We start from the raw sequence: 19334 nt of genomic DNA, 5'->3' as shown, positions 1-19334 counted from the left end.
CACCTAACATCATGAAGAGTATGTAGAAAAAGTCTACCCTGACAGAAGCTAGAACCTTTCTGAGCCTGGATGAATGCTGAATTTAAGTGTCTAGATTGAGGGGAGCTGTTAAATTAGCCCTATCATAGGTTTTTAATTATCTAAGTAGACAAGATTCCAAAAATGCGTCACTAGATATAGAAAGGCAGAAACTGATCATGAAAATCAGTGGAACTTAGCACATGGCTTGGCATATGAGAAGCATAAGATAAGCATTTATTAAATTAATGAGTAAATAAATTAATTATAAGTAACCTTAACTTTTAAAATAGTATGTGTATCAGATGGGGAACTGCTTTCTCCACTTTCTCCTCTCCTTCCTCTTTCCCTTCTGATTCCCATTTCTTCCACTAAAATAAATGGAGAGGAACAGTTCTGTGGTTATACCTATCTATGTATTCCTGTAATAGGGACTTCAAGGATATGCCTGTAGCTTGATAGTGAACAAGGGTCATTCTTTGATAATTGGACTGAACCCTGTGAGATGGAACTGTAACACTTGTAGTCAGTAGGGGTGGGTGGGGCTATGAGATTGACTATGTAGAAAAAGCCTGCAGGATTAGGGGGGCTCTAGGGACAGTCAATGTTAACTCTGTCCTAAAGTATTCAAATCTTCTGTACCAACGCGGGCAGGATCTTGAGAGAGGAGGGGCAGGGAGGTCACTGAATTAATTCTGTACAAACAAAAGAAAGCAAACAGCTGTTTCATTCCTCTAAATAACACAAGCACATGCACTCCATACTCCATCCCTACCCCTACTCCTCAGGAAGACTTTGGGCTCATCCCATGCTGGGGAATGCATTTGTGTGAGCATTAGGCACACAGGCTGGTGAGTGGACACTTTGTTGGAGAGAATTAATCTCTGGTGAGAGATAAACATGACTTCTAGCCAGCTCCCCTGAAAACAGAGGAAGCAATTAGTCAGGAACACTTTTTGAAACCTCTTAGTAAGTTGAATTGAACAAGGTACTGTTGAGAAATTTTGAATCTAGTCCTCAAGTCTCTATCTACTTTTCTGGAAGATTCTAAGGTACAAACATAGGACATGTTGCTTGGAATCACCCTGAAAGTGAAACATGCCATCCCCACACAAATATACAAATTTTAAATAAATCTGATAATGCCTTGTTTAACCTGTTGTTCCATATTAAACAGTTTGTGAGAGCCTACTGTGCCACACGTTCCTCTGTCATTCCCCCTTTAAGTTAAATCACTTTCCTTCCAGTCTCTGCATAGTACTACTCTTTATCTCCTTCCAAAGCCCTCCACTCAAATCCTACACTATACTTCAGGGTTGTTACTAGAGTCATGTTCCCCGGGAACCATTTAGGAAAGGTTGAAATGTCTCAGAAGATGATTACATGTTTGCCATGAGCTCTATACATGGAGTAACCTGCACTTCTGGCATTTTCCCAGGGACAAAGACCAACCAGTGGTGGAAACCTCACAGGTAACCCAACTCAGTTTGCTTTGCAGAGAAATCCTAACCTTCTAGAAGAAAGGATCTCCACCCTTGGAAAAAAATATTTTGTGAACATAGCTTAGTGGTTTCTCCTTTCTCGTCTTCTCTCCCGTCTTCTTGAAGGTTGTATCTTCCTGTACTCTTCTGTAGGATTTTAGACTTCTGTCCTGAAGGCAGGATAAAGTCTCTGTCTACAGTGATAAATCACAGTGTTCAAAGTCTAATGGTAAGAGAAGTTGCCCATCATAAATTGTGACAATAGGCCAAGGACTTTTCAAAAATGAAGTGGCAAGAAGCTACCACCTCTTCTATGCTTCCTGCTTCTTCCCATCCTGTGCTTTCAAGTAGGACAGCCATGGAAGTTGCATGTTATATTAAGATATTGCATTTATCTGAAGGAATAATACATAAGTCATTGAAATAAACAAAAGGGGATAAAACCTTAGGGGCATCAATGTTTTTAATATCTTTGAAAAACAAGCAGCCCAATTGTCTAATTCCAAAATGCCACCATATAAAAAGGGAAGGGCTGAAGTTGCAGAATGAGAATTCGGAGAAATCCTATTTTTTAAACCTAGGGATAAAGAATGCCCTTCAGTGTTGAATTTTATAGAGGTAGCCCACTCTTCCAGAATCTAGAGGAAAAACAGTATTTAAATAGCAAGACACCTTTGCAGGAGTGTTGAAACAAACAAGAAAAAGTTTTATTTTGAAAATACAGTCTTTAAAGATAAAATTTGGCTTCCATTTTCCATATCTAAGTGCATCCAACAAGATCCAAAAACAAACAAAACAACAAAACAAAGACCCACAACATTATGTACAGAGCTCTAAAATGAGCTGTGAATATCTACAAGAAACTAGCATATACTCTTTGTGAAGGGATGTAGTAGTGTGTGGCTTTCTACAGTTCTCAGTCCCCCAGAAGAAGAGTTAACTCCCTGGAGCTGCAGGTGCGGCTGCAGCAAGGGAAGAGCTGGGGTCAGTGAAGGGCTAGGGATGCGACCCCCCGGGTAGGAGACGTGGAGAGGTGTCTGGGGAGGGGAGCAGCGGCGGCACGGGACAGATCCTGGGCTTCTCTAGAAGTCCTGCCGCGGGGTGTGAGTCAGGCTGTGCCGCCGCAGATCACAGTTTCGCCTGAACACTTTGCCGCACTGCTCGCAGCTGTAGGGCTTGATGTCTGTATGGGTGAGAAGGTGAGTTTTCAGATTACTTCTCTGATTAAAGGTTCTTCCACATGTGGGACATTTGTGTGGAGATTCCTGTTCAGATGTGAAGCAAGCAAAGGATTAATCCTTCACACCACCACTGCACCCTTTTCAATAGTTTCTGTCTTATCGTTATCACAAGCGTTAACATAACACTCGCATGACAACAAAAGAGGAGACTTGCAGGAACAAATCTGTGCTCCTAATCCTCCAATCATGAAAATACACGCGCAGGCATACACAGAGGCCTGATTACACTGATAACTTCGGAGGCAGACCCGCAGCCACCTCCGTGGGCTTTGTGATTTCCAGCTCTTCACATTTCATCACCATGTCATAGGCAGGAAAAGGGGGAAGGAAAAACTCTAATCCTCTCTTAAGGAACAACATTCTCCTGGGTAATAAGGCTCCTCTTTGCTGGAAAACTAAACTATTCCTCAATGTCCTGAAAGCTACAAATTATGAGGCCCTTGGGAAAGAGAACGTACGGGATTTCACTACGCCTCCATTATCAAAATTACCTTTATTTCCTCCTAAACACGAAAGCTTTAAATGCAGGACAGATTGGATGAAAAAAATTCTAAAATTAGGATTTATGATAAAGTGGCCTGTTTTTTGAGAAAAATATAAAAATGCTTTATGTTAAACAAGATTAATTTTATGTATTAAAGAAATCAAGTGTTGCTTTTCCCCACCTAGAGAACTAATCTAAATAGAGCCTTTTAAGAGAAAGAGTCTGCCATTGAACACCTTTTGCAAAGCAGTAATGATAACACGAACCAGCCACTGTTTTTAAACAAGAAAACAAACTTACCTGCATGTGTAAAGTTTTGTGAACTGCTAGAGTTCTAGACTGACAAAATCCTTTCCCACACTCCTGACATTTGAAGGGTTTTTCTTTGGAATGGATGTATCTGAAAATCAATATAAGGTTTCATTGAAATAACTTTGCCCCATGGTGAAGAGTTACTTTTAGCAATTACTTAAAAGGAAGTCGTGCAAGAACAAAAGAAAAGATTTCCATTTACGTTTTTAGATTTTTTTTTCATGTGTAATTCTCTTTATGGTTAATCTCAACTAATTCTCTTCAAAATATTCACCAGCCCGCGGGCTTTATCTACACTTGATCGCCCTCTCTGGCGTATTCTGGAGCTCGAAACCCCGCTGAATGGGCCTTTCTTGGCCTCCATGGTTTTCTCTGGGATTTAAATTGGCCAAATCAGGATGTAAGGCAAGGCTGAGTTTAGGGGTGCTAATTTTAGTGAATCCCTTAACAGCCTCGGAGGATGGGTACAGAAGTCTCATCTCTGGGGAACAGCAGGTAGAGTCCAGAAAAGATACCGCTAAAAACGTCTCCCCAACTCCTGAGAAGTTTTTACCCAATGATAACACTTACATTATTGCATGTCTTCAATTGCCTTGTATTAATGCAGAGTTTAAGGTCGCGGAAGGGAGGTGGGAGCTGTTTGTAAATTCGGTGACCTCAAGACCTCCTCCCCCTCTCAACACACAAATACAGCTTAAAAGAAAGGTCCCCATGGCAGGCTCTGGGGCGCACCTGGGTGGAGGGTGGGGGGTGGGGGGAGGGACGAAACCCAACAGAAGTAGCCCGACTGCAGCCAGGACCGGCACCCCAGGGTACCTGGGTTCTGCCTGCACCACTCCCCACAGCACCGGGAGGAGACAGGATAACCATCCCAGGACTAAGGCCAACGGATTGTTCCTGTCCAAGACTGAGGAAAGGCCCTCCCTCATTCCAAACAAGAACGTAGCAAGAGCCGCTGGGGGAAAGAAAGGGTAGATGTTGGGAATTAGCTGAACCGGGCTGGGGAGCGTGACTGAGGGTGTATTTTAGATCACAGGGGATTATAATGACACTTGGAATGTCTATCAGGACTCGGTGTGTCCAGGACAAATTCGCTTTCCCTCTCCCAGTCATCCTCCTTGCCCGCCTCACCTGTGATCCCGCAGATGATCTTGCCTCCGGAAGGCCTTGTGGCAGATGTCACACGTGTACGGCCTCTCATCCGTGTGGGTCCTCTCATGGATGAGCAAATTGTAGGATTTGGTAAAGTGTCTTCCGCAAAACTTGCAGATAAACTCTTTTTTCGTTTTGGAGGGCAACCTTCCTCGAGAGGGCTTTCTGTCCGGAGTCAATTTACTGAGGCCCGAGATGGGGCTACCCAGTCCTGGGCTCAGCTTGCTCAGGTCTCCCATCTTAGGCGGATCCTCTTGCGTGGCAGCCACCGCCAAATTGGCAAAGTCAAAACGGGGCCGGTCCTTGTGCAGGGCTGGGAGGACGTGGGCAATGGCCCCCTGCTTGGGGTGGAATAGGTGGGTGGTAAAAGGCAGGGCCGGGAAGGGGAAGCGCGCGTCCACGAGGCCCTGCGCCGCCGCCATCTCCGTGATGGTGGAGCGGGTGATCTCGTGCACATTGGGATACCCCAGCGTCCAGTGGTTCATGTGCATGGTCTGTACCGCGCTGAGACCGTACAGGCCCTGCAGGTGGTCCACCGTGGCCGGGAAGGTGTTCACGGCCTGCAGGAAGGAGTAATTGGTGAGCTGCAGCGACGGGTGGAGCGGGATGGGCGCTGGCAGAGCCTTGCTCCCCATTTTCCGGGATGCTGGGGGGGCTGAGGGGACCAACCCTTTCTTCCAGGAATCAGAGGCCGGAGGGCGTGGGGCTCCGACAAAAACCCAGTGAGACAACAGCACGTAGAGAAAGCCCTAAAAATGGCAGGGAAGAGAGGGAGAGACCGTGACTGTAATCCAAGGCTGCTCCTTCTGCCCTTTGGCACCTGCGCAGGTTACCACACCTAAGTCTCCCTCCCCACCCGACTCCAAGACCCCCCGAAAGCCGTGAAGGGACTGTGTGGCACCTTGGCACCTGCCCAAGTCCGCGTGCAGATCAGCCCTGGGCCAGAACAAGAAGTGCTCCGCTGGCGAGCGGGTGCCCAAAGGAAGGAAGGTCGGATTCAGACTCTAGGCAGATACGGAGCGGAAGACTCCTCGGTCCCAGGAAAACGAAAGGTGGACAGCCGGGCAGCACCCAGCCCAGCCCAGCCCAGCCCAGCCCACCCTCCCCAAGCCTGTTAGGCGAAGCTCAGTCAACCGCAACGCCGATGCTAGCAGGCCGGGGCGAACCTCTGTCGCCGCTGCGCCTCGGAGCTCCCGGGAACGGTGGGTTAACGGATGGGTCGTGAGATCCCACGCGCTGCGCTGCCGCCGCGCCCTGAGGCCGCCTTTCCCGCGCTTACCCGGACGGCAAGCCGGCGTGCAAGAGCGAAGCCGGCGCGCTTCATCCTCCTGGGCCAGAGGGCCCAGAGGTTTTCTTTTTCCTTCCTCTGCCCTCAGCCCCATCTATCAGCGGTGACGGGCCGCAGGAAAGAAAAGTGACACCTCAGGGGCTGGATTCGGCCTAGAATCGCCCCCTCCTCCTATCCACGGGCTCTCCTCCCAACCCCGGACTAAGATCCCTTCCAGATGGTTCAGGCTCCCAGGGGGTGGGGTGGGGGCGGAGAACGTCCCTGAGGCCGGAGGAACCCCTTTTCCCAGACTGAGCGCCAAGCTCTTGGGAGGCCTGAGCTGCTTCCCGGCCTGGCACCGAGGAGCGACCCCTACATCCCTCCACCCGGGATGCCCCAGGAGACGAGAGAGGAGAGAGAAGAGAGGGGAGAGGAGAGCGCTCCAGGGAGGGAGAGGAAAGGAGCTGCAGGGGAGCTGCAGCAGGCCAAGCACAGGGTGGCCCTGCTGGCTTGCAGGAACCTTGTCCGTTGGCCTGGAGGTGAGTGCGGCTGCGGTCCCACCACCAGGACGCCCGGCCTGGGCCTAAGCAGGGCGCTTCCCCTCTCTCCGTGCTCCCAATGGCAACACAGGTCTGATTTCAGACCCAGGTTCCCGGGATCACCTCACCTACATTCACAGCGGGCCCACCTTCTCCCACTACCAGCCCCTTTTTAGAAAGGAGTTCTGCCAGTTCGGGGGACCAGGGCCTTCCCTCTGAGGGCAGACCCCCAGGTGTAGGAGTCACGTTTCCCAGTCTGCGCCACCAACCGCCAAGCCTGGCATTTGAACCCAGCAGGAAGGCAGGAGAGACTCCAGCCTTCCCTTCCCACCCAACCCCTTCCTGCGTCTGAGTTGTCCTCTCCAGCGCGTTATGAAGTATTGCCTATGGTTCCATCTGTGAGCAGACTTAGGGGGCTACGCTAATGACAGAGCGCTCTGGTAAGGCAGGATCTGGCTGCCTCTGCGGGGCCCACACCTTCCTCTGGAAGGGCTCGGGACAGAGATTTATTAACGAATCGCTTCTGCTTCGTGGTATGCGGTCTGGGAGTTCAGGCTAGGAGTTAATGAGAGGTGGGTAACAGTCAGAGGGTCTCAGTCAGACCATTCAACCGCAACTGCAAACCCCCATTAGTAATCAACTTTCCCACCACAAATCACGATTCATTTTTGCTCGGTGGCAAGTCTCTTAGGGAGGCAGGGGAAAAGGATTCTACTAACATTCCTGGTAATCTATCTGATTATTTCCCTTTCAATTAAAAATAATAAATTATACCTTTATCTCCTTCTCTTTGCGTAATGAGGATTTTCCAGAGATTCAAAATATTATTTTTCCCTTCGTGTTGAAAAGCAACCTCTTTCCCATAGAGAGGAAACCGAAATTATTATTTGGGTGTATTCCCAGACTAGATTTCTTAGAAATAAATACAGGAGGCAAAGCACAACTCCCACCACAGGGTGTATGTGTTGGGGAGTGGGGAGCGGGTGTGGAGGGGAGTGGTGTCAGCTAAAGTACTGTTGTGACCTGTGATTTCTATACCAAAGGCACAGCGAACTCTGCCATAAAGGTTACACTGCCACAAAGTTGAGTGCCATCTTCTTTCCCTTTTCTCTGAATGGTTTATAACACAGAAATTAACGACTAATATAATTCAGGTTCATGTTAGCAAAAAAAAAAGTGCTATTTCATAGTACCTGCTTGTTTTAATTTGTAGGGCAGAGTTTCTTCATAGAGGAAGAGCAAACCATTGGTCCTTTTGAAACCCTTTTACAAACAGAACAACCTTAAATATCCACCAATGGCTCTTGCCACAAATAATTAGGAAGGTTAAATTTCCACACTCCCATTGAGTTGCTGGAAATGTATGTCAAAAGAAGAATTTTAAGTGAATGCAGAGATCCTAAAGTACTTTCGTTTTGTCTAGAGCTGAGCCTTGTAGTTCCCACACTCCCTTTCAGGAAATAACAGCGATCATCATCTGCTGTCATTTCTCCACCGTCCCGTTTCAGACCACTGGTTACTTTTAATTTTGCAAGGAAAGAAACTTAAACCAATGAAAAGTCATAAATATGTTGGTGGAGCTGAGGCTACTTTTCTTTCATCAGTCTTCTTCACAGGAATTTCCAGGCATGTGGAGAAATTTTGTAAAATTTACTTGACTGGCTGTCACCAAGGGAGATGTGTACACACTTAGTTCAGTGAAGCTTTCAAAACATTGGAGAAAAAAATTAAGAAGTAACTTGATAAGGAGTTTCGCTCTTTGGTAATGGTAATATTACATTGAATTATCTAAAAATAATATACAGTCAGGGTTCATCTGCTAAAACCTGTGCACTGGTATATGAGATAAATGACTGATGGTTGGATAGGTAGGCTCACTGAATTTCAGCCCAAACCACAGCAGAATTTTATATAAATTAGAGAGCTATAGACTAAGTAGATCAAAGAAGATCATTAAAAAGAAAAAAAAAATTGTTAAAGGACAGATTGTTAGGGCCAGACTGTATCAGGTGAATAGAGAAACGGCTGCGAAGTTCCTGCCCCTTCAGAGCGCCTCTGCCTTCCCAAGGAGTTAATTAAATTAAGATGCCTTCCGCATAATCTAGGTTCTGTTTCTCTGTGCTCCCCTTGCTCCCCCTGCGTGAGTAATTTTCTTGTTCTGCCCAGGACTGCAGTTTGTTTAGCAGAGAAAGTGGCTGTCTGCGCCCTTTCGCTTCGGGAAACGCCAGCCCCCTTTTGTTCTCGGCTAACAGGTAGGAAGACAGATCCGGGGCTCCCTCCACAAACACCTTCTCCTCGCTCCTTCTTCGTACAACTGCAACTCCTTTCTCACTTGCCATTTCTCAGGAATCCGACCGTTTAAGCCCCCGGGGAGTTTGCTTTTGGGCCCCCCTCAGTCAGGACTAGAAGGTGGGAGGAGAATTTTAAAGCCAGCACAAGATTGACAAATTACCGAGGACTGAACTATTTCCCTCTTGAAATGTGCCTTCAGCGTCGCTGGCTGGGCAGGCACCGGGTGTCCGGGCCCGTCCACGCTGCGCTGCCGCGGCTGCCCCGGGACAAGTCGACCCAGGCTTGCTAGGGCAGGAGCAGAAACACCATGGGATTGTGGGGTTTGATCTCAGTGTACGTAGACCAGCTTTTATAAGAAGACTTGCTGACCGCTTAGATTAAATATCCCAAAACAAAATTAAGAAACAGTATGTAGAAATGTGTGTGGCTGGGTGTTAGCTGGGAGTCGCGTGCCAGGGACCCAAGGAAGTGAGAAATACAGTGCCCTGGGATTGCATCCCCATGATCTATTTTCACATCTGAACTTGGGGCACACCAGACCGAGAATCTGAACGCCTCTTGCACCCCCAAACCCTTCCTTCCAAAGGGCAGCTACAGCCCCTTCCCAGAGCGAACACTCACCTCCCGCAGAAAGGTCAACCTGGGCAGCCGCGCTCAGACCCGGTCCAGGCAGCGAGGCGCACAGCTTGGAAAGGTCATTGAGTCCACGCCTGGCAAACTTTTTTTTCCGCGCGGAGTCGCAGGAGTCGCGGACATGATCTGGAGGACCGCGAGCAGCTAAAGCGAGAGCAGATCCACGTCTTCGTCAGAGTCTGTGGACGCGGACTGTGTAAAGACCCGGGGTGCTTGGGGCCGGCGTTCAGCGCTCGCCCAGAACCTTGCTCTTCGGCGAACCTCTCGCTGTCGACTCCGGGTGAGGTCGGAGCCCACAGCCTTGCAGGGCCATCACCCTCCAGCAGCAAGCAAGCCGAGCTCCGTCCCCGCCCGCGTCCCTCCCCAGGCTGCCCCAGGCCGGGAGTCTTGGGCTTTAGTAGCGGCCCCGCCTCCCCTTCGGGCGGGCGTCCCGCCGCCGCGCGGGGCCCTCAGCGCCCTGGCTCCGCCTCCGCGCCCGGCGTCTGCTAATGGTCCACTCTGTTTACTTCTGTTTGGATAGCAACTGAGTCTTAAAGGCACAGGTTTGCTCGAGGTTTCCCTGTTATAGAGACGCAACCGTAGGTGACTCAGTTCAAAACTCACACACAAACACAATACCCACCCCGTTTCTTCTCGTTGCCACTTTTCCTTATACCATTAGAAACTCAACAACTGCTTCTCTGCCTCTCAAAGACTCCACAGAGAATCCCAAAGGGCATTTAGTAGTTTTATTTGGTGCGCTCGCCGGCTTAATTTGCACATCTTAACACATTCAATACAACTACCTTCACTGTGGAGTAAAATAATTCAGGTCTAGACTGCATTCTCCAGCATAAATCACTCTTTCCCCAATTTTAAACAGCTTTGTACATACTTTTGGTCAATTATGACTACATGTGTAGTCTGCTTTCGCCTGCTGTTTGCTAAACGAAGTTTGTTTACAGAGGTGGCAATTGACTAATTTAGTAATTATTGCAAAGACGCGTGGAATGCCCCAGGAGAAATTTCTTCCAATATTTAAGCTTTAATCGGCAAATGTTCATTTCATACGCAGTAAACCAACTTGGTTAAAAGAGTGGGCATCTGCAACCCATTGGCAAAGAATAAAGAATCCATCTGGAATTGGTGAAGAACAATCATTTTTAAAATTTAGGAAAATGCGATTTTAGTTTTTCAAAACATTTACATCTTCATTCCCAGCAAAAATTGAGTTCATTGTTCAGTCTCCAGGAAAGTTAATAGAATTCAAAGTGCAGTGATACATTTTTCAGGTCCTTCTAAAGGTTTGGTCTTGTGTGAGTGTAACTGCAAAAAGCACTTCAACCTCTCTGGAATAGGGGTGACCGAGTGACAGGAAGGGAATGATACACACCCATTTTAAGCAGCTTCTTTTCAGATGTGATTTGCGTGATCAACACTAAGCAAAAACGCCCTTCGTCCCAGACGAGTTGCCAGAGGGGATCTGCGTTACTCCACTGCAAGCCCGCACTTTGAGGACGTAGATCTTCAACCAAGAGGCTGTACAATTCAAAAGTGTTCCGTCGAAAGATGGTTTTGAATGAGACGCCCCAAAGGACAATTCAAAAAATCTCAATCGTGCGGGGAAGTAGATAAATATAAGCAGAGGCTAAAAACTGTCAAAAGGTTAAGCAGTAATTGGGGAGTCAGGCAGAAGCTCCAAGATATTATTTTATTAAGATAAAATTCTTTCTATTTTATTTATGCCGAGGTGGAGAGAATTTTTCGTTCCTTTGGTAAAACATAACAGGGGTCGCAGATCTTTTTTTCTGTCTTTCCAATTTTAAGTTCGCAAAGATTAAAAAGTGAGCTTGAAACGGAGATTCGAGTGTTTAATATCCTGCAGTACTTAACTGCTTCAAAGTAGATTTGACACACAGAATGGAAGCAGCAGAATGCCTAAGCATTCAGATTTTTTTTTTTTAACGTTTTCCCTGGTGGGTCCCATAGGGGTGCTTTCATTTTAGAGCTCAGTCCTGAGCCTCAGCTGCGGGATGCCTGCGGTCCTCTCTCTCCAACTGCCTCATTCCTCCTGCAGCTTTTCTCAATTTGGGAGATTTGGAGGGAGCTTTCTCTTCCTTCAGACTCCCCAAGTCTCCCACTCACGGGGTGGTGACCTGAAGAGCGTTCCTACGCTTCACACTTCCTTTTCATCAAAGGGGAGGCAACTCCCCAGCAGCGGGCTTCACACCTTTCCCGCCCTTAAGTATGTGTACGTTGGGTGCAGAACCGTTTGGTTTTCCCGAGGGGTAGGCAGAATTTCCAACCCCACGAGCTGCTCCCTCTTTCCGCAAACCTCCTAACCCCGGGGTTTTTCCATAAATGTGTTTACTTCGTCCACGCCAGCCTGCGAAGTTCCAAAATGGAGTCTGGGCCACGCCGGCGTTCTGGGCACGACTACGGTCTCTTGAAAAGGTAGGGAAGAGTCGGCGAGCTCCAGCTTTGGGGGATGCCGCGTGGCCCGGCCGCGCCTAGGCCGCCTGCTGGCCCTGCCGCCTCGATGGGCAGGTGCGCGCCGAACGCGGGGAGCGGCCCGGAGGCTGAGCGCAGCGCAGCACCGTCCGCGGGCCCTCCTGGGCCACCTCTGCGCCCACCGGGGGCTGACCCTTGTGTTTCTCCAGGCTCAGACCCAGCCAGCCCCTCGTCCCGGCCGGCGTCTAGGGCGCAGGCATTGCGGGACCCACCCAAGAGCAGGTCACCCGCCAGGCTCCCCGCCCGCCCCCAGCAGCCCTCGGCGCAGAAAGGCCACGCGGCCCACGGGCGAGTTGTGGGTTTCGGGTGTGCGGAGAGGGAAGTCCCGGAGTCTGCAGTGGCGCGGCTGTGCCCCGGAGGCTGTCTCCGCGGAGCCGTTCCATTCCTGCCGCGGCCCCGGGGACCTGAGCTGCTGGCTCGCTCTGAAATTTCCGCTGACCCGGTCATCTGCTGTCCTCGCGGCTCTGGACTTGCGACACCAAGGACGCTCTCAGGGAAATGGCTGACGAGGGGCGCGCGAGCAGCGGCTGCCTGAACCCCAACCGCTGCAAGTTTACGCCCCGGGAGGCCGGGATGAAGGCCAGGGAGAGGAAACGCGGAGGAGGAGGTGGAGGAGGAGGGGGCGCGCAGCGCAGGCCCCTGCCCCCCGGCCCACCCAGGAGGCTCTGCCAGCTAAGCAGCGAGCAGGTGTCAGACACAGACTTCCCTGGAGTTGACTCTCAGCCTCTCCCACTCGGACCGCGCGCCTCTCCCACTCGGACTCGGATCCTAGAAACTTTTAATCTTTAAAGAATACAATGTGGAAACCTTATCTTTTTCCAGGGATCCCAGCCACTACCTCCGGGGACTCGCCTCCCTTCTCCTCAGCCTTCCACTGCCTCTGCGGGGCGGGGACCTTTTGCATTTGAACTTCCCGCACTGTTGGCCGTTTTTCGCCAGAGCCTGGAGGAGTAGGGAGCTTGGCTCTGCTCAGGGTGCGTGCACCCTGGCCCTGGAGTAGCAAGGACGCCTGGGGAACTCAGAGGAGGATTGCCTGTACTAGGCCGAGTCCAGGGTGCGGAGACAAGGGCAAAAGGCTAAGAATTTTATCTTTTAAAACAGCGCGTCAGCGCCCGTGCTCTCAGCAGGGCTGAGGTGGGAAAGCGCAGCCGCGGGCTGTAGTCCGCAGCCGGCGGGAAGGGCCGCAGCGCCCCCTGGAGGCACCGGCCGAGCTCTGCGTGGCGCGGGCTGAGGGGGCGGCCACACCGGTGGCGGGCTCCGCTGCGTGAGGGCTTGGCCAGCAGCTGCCCCGCCGGCCCAGCAGCTCCCTGTACCTGGGCTCGAGCCCCTTTGCTGCAGAGAAAGAGTCGCGTGTGCGTTAGGGGTCCTGTGGAGAGGGCCTGGGCCTATTATCAGGGCCAATAAGCTTCTCCGCACCCACCGTCGGGTCTTTTGTGGGAGCCCCACATGGTGTGCCCCACCCCAGAGCCTTTTCTCCTGGTAGGTTTCTGAGACGGATTTTTCGGACCCACGACGCCACTCCGGGCTGCCCTGACTTCCCCAGAGGAGGAGAAAGACACCAGTTCTGACCCCAGCGCAGGGAGTTCGCAGGCGGTCCCTTGCGGGGCGGCGCAGATTCCAAGGCCGGGGACATTGTCAGGGCGGGAGATGCAGAGGGGTTTCCCAGGCGACCGCGTGCAGACAGGCTGCCCCACTCCCACGGATGGCGCGGGGGCCTTCCCGCGCCTGCGGGAGCTGAGGGTCGCTCCTCACTCCAGGAACCCCGCCACCCGGAATCGGGCCGGGCCAGCCAGCCGCAGGCACCCTTCCGGCCACCAGCCTGCGAGGCACTGAGTCACAGGGAAGGGGAGCTCAGTGGGAAGGCCGAGCACGGGGTCGCAGGGCAAGTTGCGTGGCCGTGGCCGTGGTGGTCTAGCCTGGGGACAGAAACCTCCTTGAGCCCAGGTCCAGCCCGGGTTTGGATTTCCCAGCTGAGGCCCTCGGCTGCCGCAGCGGCGGAGCCCAGAGCCGGCGCAAGGCCACCCAGGCCACCGTCAGCTCCTCGCTAGTCGCAAGATGCCTCCGCCACCCTGGAGCGTGAGGATGGTCCCGGGGGAGGAGCGGGCGGAGGGGCGGACGGGCTCCTGCACAAGCTGGATACGGCTCGGACTCCGCGGTCTCCAGGCCCGCGCCGCACGCCGAGGGGGTAGGAGCGGGCTCCCGGGGCGGCGCGCGGGCACAGAGCGTGCTTTCGCCTTCCGGTGACTCCAGGGAAGGGGATCTCCTGCAGTTTGCCTCGTCGAAGAGAGCCAGGCTAACGCCCATGATCCCGCGTCCAAGGCTGCTTCGAATTCATGGTGCTTTTCGAACCAAGCGCTTCAGTGTCCGTAACAAGGAAGACCAGGTTTACCGACGACATCGCAGTGAAGGACAGGCCCCAGACACAGGCTCTCCGCACCGGGCCCCTCTGGGAAGGCCCCAACCGCCCAGGGCGGGACTGGCCCGGCTGTCGTGCTCAACGTGGGTAGACGATGGATGACAGAAAAGAACATCCTCGGAAAAGACTAGGGCACGGTCTGCAAACCTATATTTTTGTTAGGCTTTCATGTTGTGTGTGTTTTTCAACGCACTTGCCAACGCTTAAACATTGGGAAAATTCAAACGGAAATCTTGATTTCCGATGACCTCCGTTCCTACGCGGCAGTGAGTTGGCTGGAGCTGAGCAGCGTTACCCTCCCGTCTCCGGACTTGTTTTTAAAAGGCCGGCTGAAGATTGCCTCGGACGTTCCATTTCTCACTGCAGATTTCGTTTCCCTGGGACGCTGGGATAGGTCCGAGTTACCCTCTAGAGCAGCGGTTCTTAAAGTGTGGTCCAACAGCATTCGCATCATCTGGAACTTGTTAGAAATGCAAACTCTCTGGTCTCACCTACTAAGTCAGAAACTGGGAGTGGGGCCTGGCAATCTGTGTTTGAGCAAGCCCTCCAGGTGATTCTGATGCATGGTAAAGTTTGAGAACCACTAACCTAGATCAGATTGACATTGGGGTCCATCGCGGGCGGGCGCGATTTACCTTTCCCGCGCGTGCTCTCTCTCCTGCTCCGTCCCTACCTCTTCCTTCTTCCTTCACTCGAGAGAATGCACGCATAAACGCATCTGCTTTAGGCAGCTTATTCATTCATTCACTCGCTCACTTATTTCTCATTCATCAGACTTTCCAAAGGCACCTTCAAGTACTTGGAAACGAGCTTAGGATACCTGAGGGAACAAGGCTGTACCCCTCCCCGCAAGGAGTCGGCATAAGATGGTGGGGAGAGCAATGGAGAAAAAGTGCAGGTGCCTTCTTTCACGGCCAGCTGTTGTTAATTAGTATTATCTAATACTAGATCTGACTGATTTCCGGAAATGTCGCACCTCATTTTACAGTTTCTAACTATTTGTAACACTTGCCTGCCTTCCTTGTCCGTGCCGATGTCATTCTTTTATTTTCATCACATTTTAGGGATTCTGTGTGTCTACTGCACACACTTCCACACACATTGCCCACACCTTGCCAACCCTCCCTGCGATAGGTCAGAGTGCATGACACTAGGGGTGAGGGAGTGTCACAATCCGAGGGACCACGGGTGGGCCAGGGCTCAGAGTCTCTGTGCCCCTGGATTACCCTGAGGCTGGGCAGGAGGGTCTGAGGACAGCTGGAACTGACTCACATGTTCCCCTCACCCACTTGGTGCACACTGGCTCCCACCCTGCTTCCTGCTGCGTCAATCTGCCTAGCTCTCCACCTTTAAGTGCATCCAGCATTGGCGTCCTGATTTGTCACCTTAAGATGGAATCAAGTCCCTTTGCTTTTCTTGAGGGACTATAAAATAGTCTCCCTTCTCCCCCAACTAAAAATCTGAATGACACTGGCACTTTCTAGTCTTCTTATGCCAAGTCAACTTCCCTTATGGTTGTTCACTTTGCACTTTCTCTCTAGGACCTTCACTTGAACTTCTCTCCTCGGCCAAAGAGCTGCCTCCACTGGACCATTTGCTTCCCTCCAGGATTTTCTAGTTTTGGGCAGTGAACAATAGAAGGCACTTTGCCTCCCCAAAATCCCATCTAACTAGAAGCCTCTTGTCATCATCTATTTTCAAGTTTTTCTAGTTTTTGTTTTTAAGCTTTAATTTTAGTGAGTCAGTGCAGGGAAGCCACTGAAAACACATATAAACAAAAATGAATTTTCATACTGACCATAGTCATAAATTGTACAAAAGTATTCATCATCTCCACTTTGACAAAGGGTTGCTATTTTCAAATGACCTTTTCTTATGGGGATTCTCAAAATATAAGATGTTACAGTGGTCAGGAATGTGGTAATCTCTTTACTACCAGTGATTCTATTTCTTAACAGAATTTTGCTTCCCAGTGCAGATGGTTTGATATAGTAACATTCAAAGCAGCCAGCCCTTAGGAAATGCCAAGGCCAATATTTGAATGCAGATACAAGTTTTAACAAAGGAAAATGTAGTATATCCTTGTAGCTGTTTGCCTGTGAATATTCCCCTGGAGGGCTAATACACTATTCTTGAATCTAATCCAAGTCAAGCCAACTCTAAAAATCCTGTGAAGTACCAACTAATAAGGCACATACAATTCCTTTTCAACAGTTTTCTTGAGTGTCTACTATGTACCAGGTAAGAGGCAATTGTGCTATTGTTTGAAACCTTGAACTTTCATCCTGACTTGGGGGTAGAAGTGAAGACAAGGAAGGTGGAATTTTAAGGTTGGATCCCCTTGGTTTTGTTAAATTGTTAAAGTATTTGTATTTAATGGCAATCTTTAAAACATTTATTGAATTCTGTCTTACATTTTTAGTCATTTTTATAAGTCAAGGAGAGAAAATCAATGTTTAAGCCAGCCCATTTATTAGAAAGTGAATGCCAGCACAGGCTTAACTTCTGGCTTTCCAACTGGAAGACAACATTTTATAATGATGTTAGTTCACTTCATGCCAGGTGATAATTCCACCGTAGCTTCATTGTGATTGGTGACCATAGCTCACTCAAGCTGATTCTCACTTCCTGACTGTAAGGAGCCACAGAGAAAAAACAAATCATTCTTCTTCTGGCACCCTTGCTGGAGGAGGAGTAAGGGAAGAGGCAGATGGCTAGATTGGCCCCATCCTCATAGTTTTTTGGGAGAATTGGAGCAGGACCAGCTCAGATCAAAGTTTCAAAGAATACTGGTCTTACAAGAAGTGATGAGCTCTGTTATCTTTGCCTCTGAGCCCAAAACACAGAAAACTTCAATGGATCTGGAGACATACCAGTATGAGAAGCCCCCCTCCACTCTTTACAGTGTCTGCTCATACTGCTTGTCTTAGCCACATACTTCACTTTTCAGTCACCAAACCCCTCTTCCCTTGTCCTTTCCCCCATACCATCCCTGGCCCATGCTTTGCAAGTGGGCTTGCCTCCAGGAATCAAACTGGGTGGATGCTATGATGTCAGAACACCAGGCAGCAGTGTTTCTAACGTGTTAGACCATGGTTGTCTTTTTCTTTTCCTGGAAAAGTACACTAAGTGCAAGTTGTCTCCCAGGCCATGAGGCACACATCCAAATGCCCTACGTGGTGGGCCCGCCCAGGCCCAGGAGAGTGTGGAGAACAAGTGTGTCATATGGGTGTGTTCACTAGTCCTGCTCCCCCTCTGTCTCATCCTTGACCACATTCTCTTGACAAGCCATATGGCCTGGGAGTGACCTGGAATATATTAAGGGCATTGGTTTGTAGAACCCTTGCAGAGCAAGGGAGCAATAGCAGAGTGGTATTTTAGAGTTGGTAATTCATTTAATATACATTTATTGAGGATGTTTGGTATGGTAGGCCTTGTGGTAGGTACTGGGAATGCAATAATGAATTTGGAGCTATGGTCTACTGGGAAGATGTACAAGTAAATAGGCAATTATGATATCGTATGCATCAGAAAACCTGGATCCAAGATCCCTAGTTAATAGCTCTATTATGTTGGGCAAGTCATGCTGTTTGTTGAACCCTCTGTGTCTGAATCTGCAAATTAAGGATATTCTGAGGGTTAAATAACATGGATGCAGGCCAGGCATGGTGGCTCACGCCTGTAATCCCAACACTTTGGGAGGCTGAGGTAGGTGGATCACAAGCTTAGGAGATCGAGACCACCCTGGCTAACACAGTGAAACCCTGTCTCTACTGAAAATGCAAAAACAAAATTAGCTGGGTGTGGTGGCGGGCACCTGTAGTCCCACTACTTGGGAGGCTGAAGTGGGAGAATGGCATGAACCCGGGAGGTGGAGCTTGCAGTGAGCCAATATCAGGCCACTGCACTCCAGCCTGGGCGACAGAGTGAGACTCCACCTCAAAAAAAATAAATAAATAAAAACAAAAATAAATAAATAAATAGCATGGATCCATATTAATGCTCTTAGTAGTTATGACTTTTTCTTACCCATTAACATGAACTGACCTTACAAAATTATTCCTCCTATCCATGTAAGAAGTTGGAGAGGAGACCAAGGGGAAGAAATTTGACTCAATACCTATTATCTGGTTATCAAGAGTATACAATTTAAGCTGTTGGAACAAATATTAGAGAAAAAGTTACTCATCTGCTTTGACAGTAAGACTTTTACCAAGAGAAAATGTCTACATTTTCATTTTTTACTGAAAAGTAGGAATACAGTACCATGCATTATATTATAATCTTGTTTTAATTGCAATTAGAGAATACATGGAGTGAATCTATAATGAATAGGTTGTTTTAAGCTTCTAAGTTATTATTTTGGATGCTATTCTCTAATGAAATAATGATGCAATTAATTTGGGGATACTATTGATGTATGAGGCCTTGAGGAAGGAGATTGTATTAAAATACAATTGAGCTGTGTGTATCAGAAAATCCAAATTAACATGGGTTTAAACAGCAGAGAAGTTGACTTCTCCCACATAAATATAGACAAGCCAGCATCAATATGGTGGATAGCTTCTTCATTATCAGGTATTTGGGCTCATTCTATCATGTGTTTTCACCAACTTCAAGCCATGACTCTTACTTTACGGTCCAAGATAGCTGCATTCTGACCCACAGCAAGAAGGAAGGCATGAAGGAGGGCAAGCCCCCCACCCCCACCTCTAAGGAGACTCCACAGAAAGCAGAACCTAGTCACCAGGCATATCTAGCTGCAACGGAGGCTAGGAAATGTAGTCTTTACTCTGGGTAGCCATGTGCCCAGTTTAAATTCAGACTTCTATTACTAAAGAAAAGGAGAATGGATATAGGGAGACAACCAACAGTTTTAGCCATAGGATGTCTAGGCTTGTGCTTTGTTCTTTATATATGTCATGTTATTTTATTTTATTTTATTTTATTTTATTTTATTTTATTTTATTTTCGAGATGGCGTCTCACTCTGTTGCCCAGGCTGGAGTG

At 49.3% G+C, this 19334-nt stretch overlaps 1 protein-coding gene across 5 annotated transcripts; it reads right to left on the bottom strand.

Annotated features, from left to right (window-relative positions):
* Positions 1-2184: 2184 nt before the first annotated feature.
* Positions 2185-9801, bottom strand: OSR2 (odd-skipped related transciption factor 2). Of its 5 annotated transcripts, none has more exons than XM_055348078.2 (4): positions 9408-9801; positions 4668-5248; positions 3525-3624; positions 2185-2682 (listed from the first exon to the last, which is right to left on the bottom strand). In XM_055348078.2, exons 2-4 carry the CDS (start codon positions 5177-5179, stop codon positions 2608-2610), a joined length of 687 nt encoding a protein of 228 aa, XP_055204053.1. In that variant the 5' UTR covers positions 5180-5248; positions 9408-9801; the 3' UTR covers positions 2185-2607. The 5 variants fall into 5 exon arrangements, with proteins under 5 accessions (XP_055204053.1, XP_004047410.1, XP_055204051.1 ...); XM_004047362.4 differs by lacking the exon at positions 9408-9801 and adding an exon at positions 5855-9391 and having other exon boundaries at positions 2185-2764; positions 4668-5437; XM_055348076.2 differs by lacking the exon at positions 9408-9801 and adding an exon at positions 5968-6796 and having other exon boundaries at positions 2185-2764; positions 4668-5437.
* Between the last annotated feature and the right edge of the window lie 9533 nt (positions 9802-19334).

This window comes from Gorilla gorilla, chromosome 7 (assembly GCF_029281585.2).
Source record: "Gorilla gorilla gorilla isolate KB3781 chromosome 7, NHGRI_mGorGor1-v2.1_pri, whole genome shotgun sequence".
NCBI classification, from domain to species: Eukaryota; Metazoa; Chordata; class Mammalia; order Primates; family Hominidae; genus Gorilla; species Gorilla gorilla.
Note: the sequence above shows the minus strand (reverse complement) of the source record. Positions and strands in the feature narration are given on the sequence as shown.

Coding starts and splice junctions, on each gene's coding strand:
- OSR2 (XM_004047362.4), bottom strand. CDS start 6,070: ATGGGGCTGAGGGCAGAGGAAGGAAAAAGAAAACCTCTGGGCCCTCTG. Junction 5,438..5,854: donor GAGGCGCAGCGGCGACAGAG/GTTCGCCCCGGC, acceptor TGCCATTTTTAG/GGCTTTCTCTACGTGCTGTT. Junction 2,765..3,524: donor ACAAAACTTTACACATGCAG/GTAAGTTTGTTT, acceptor ACATCTGAACAG/GAATCTCCACACAAATGTCC.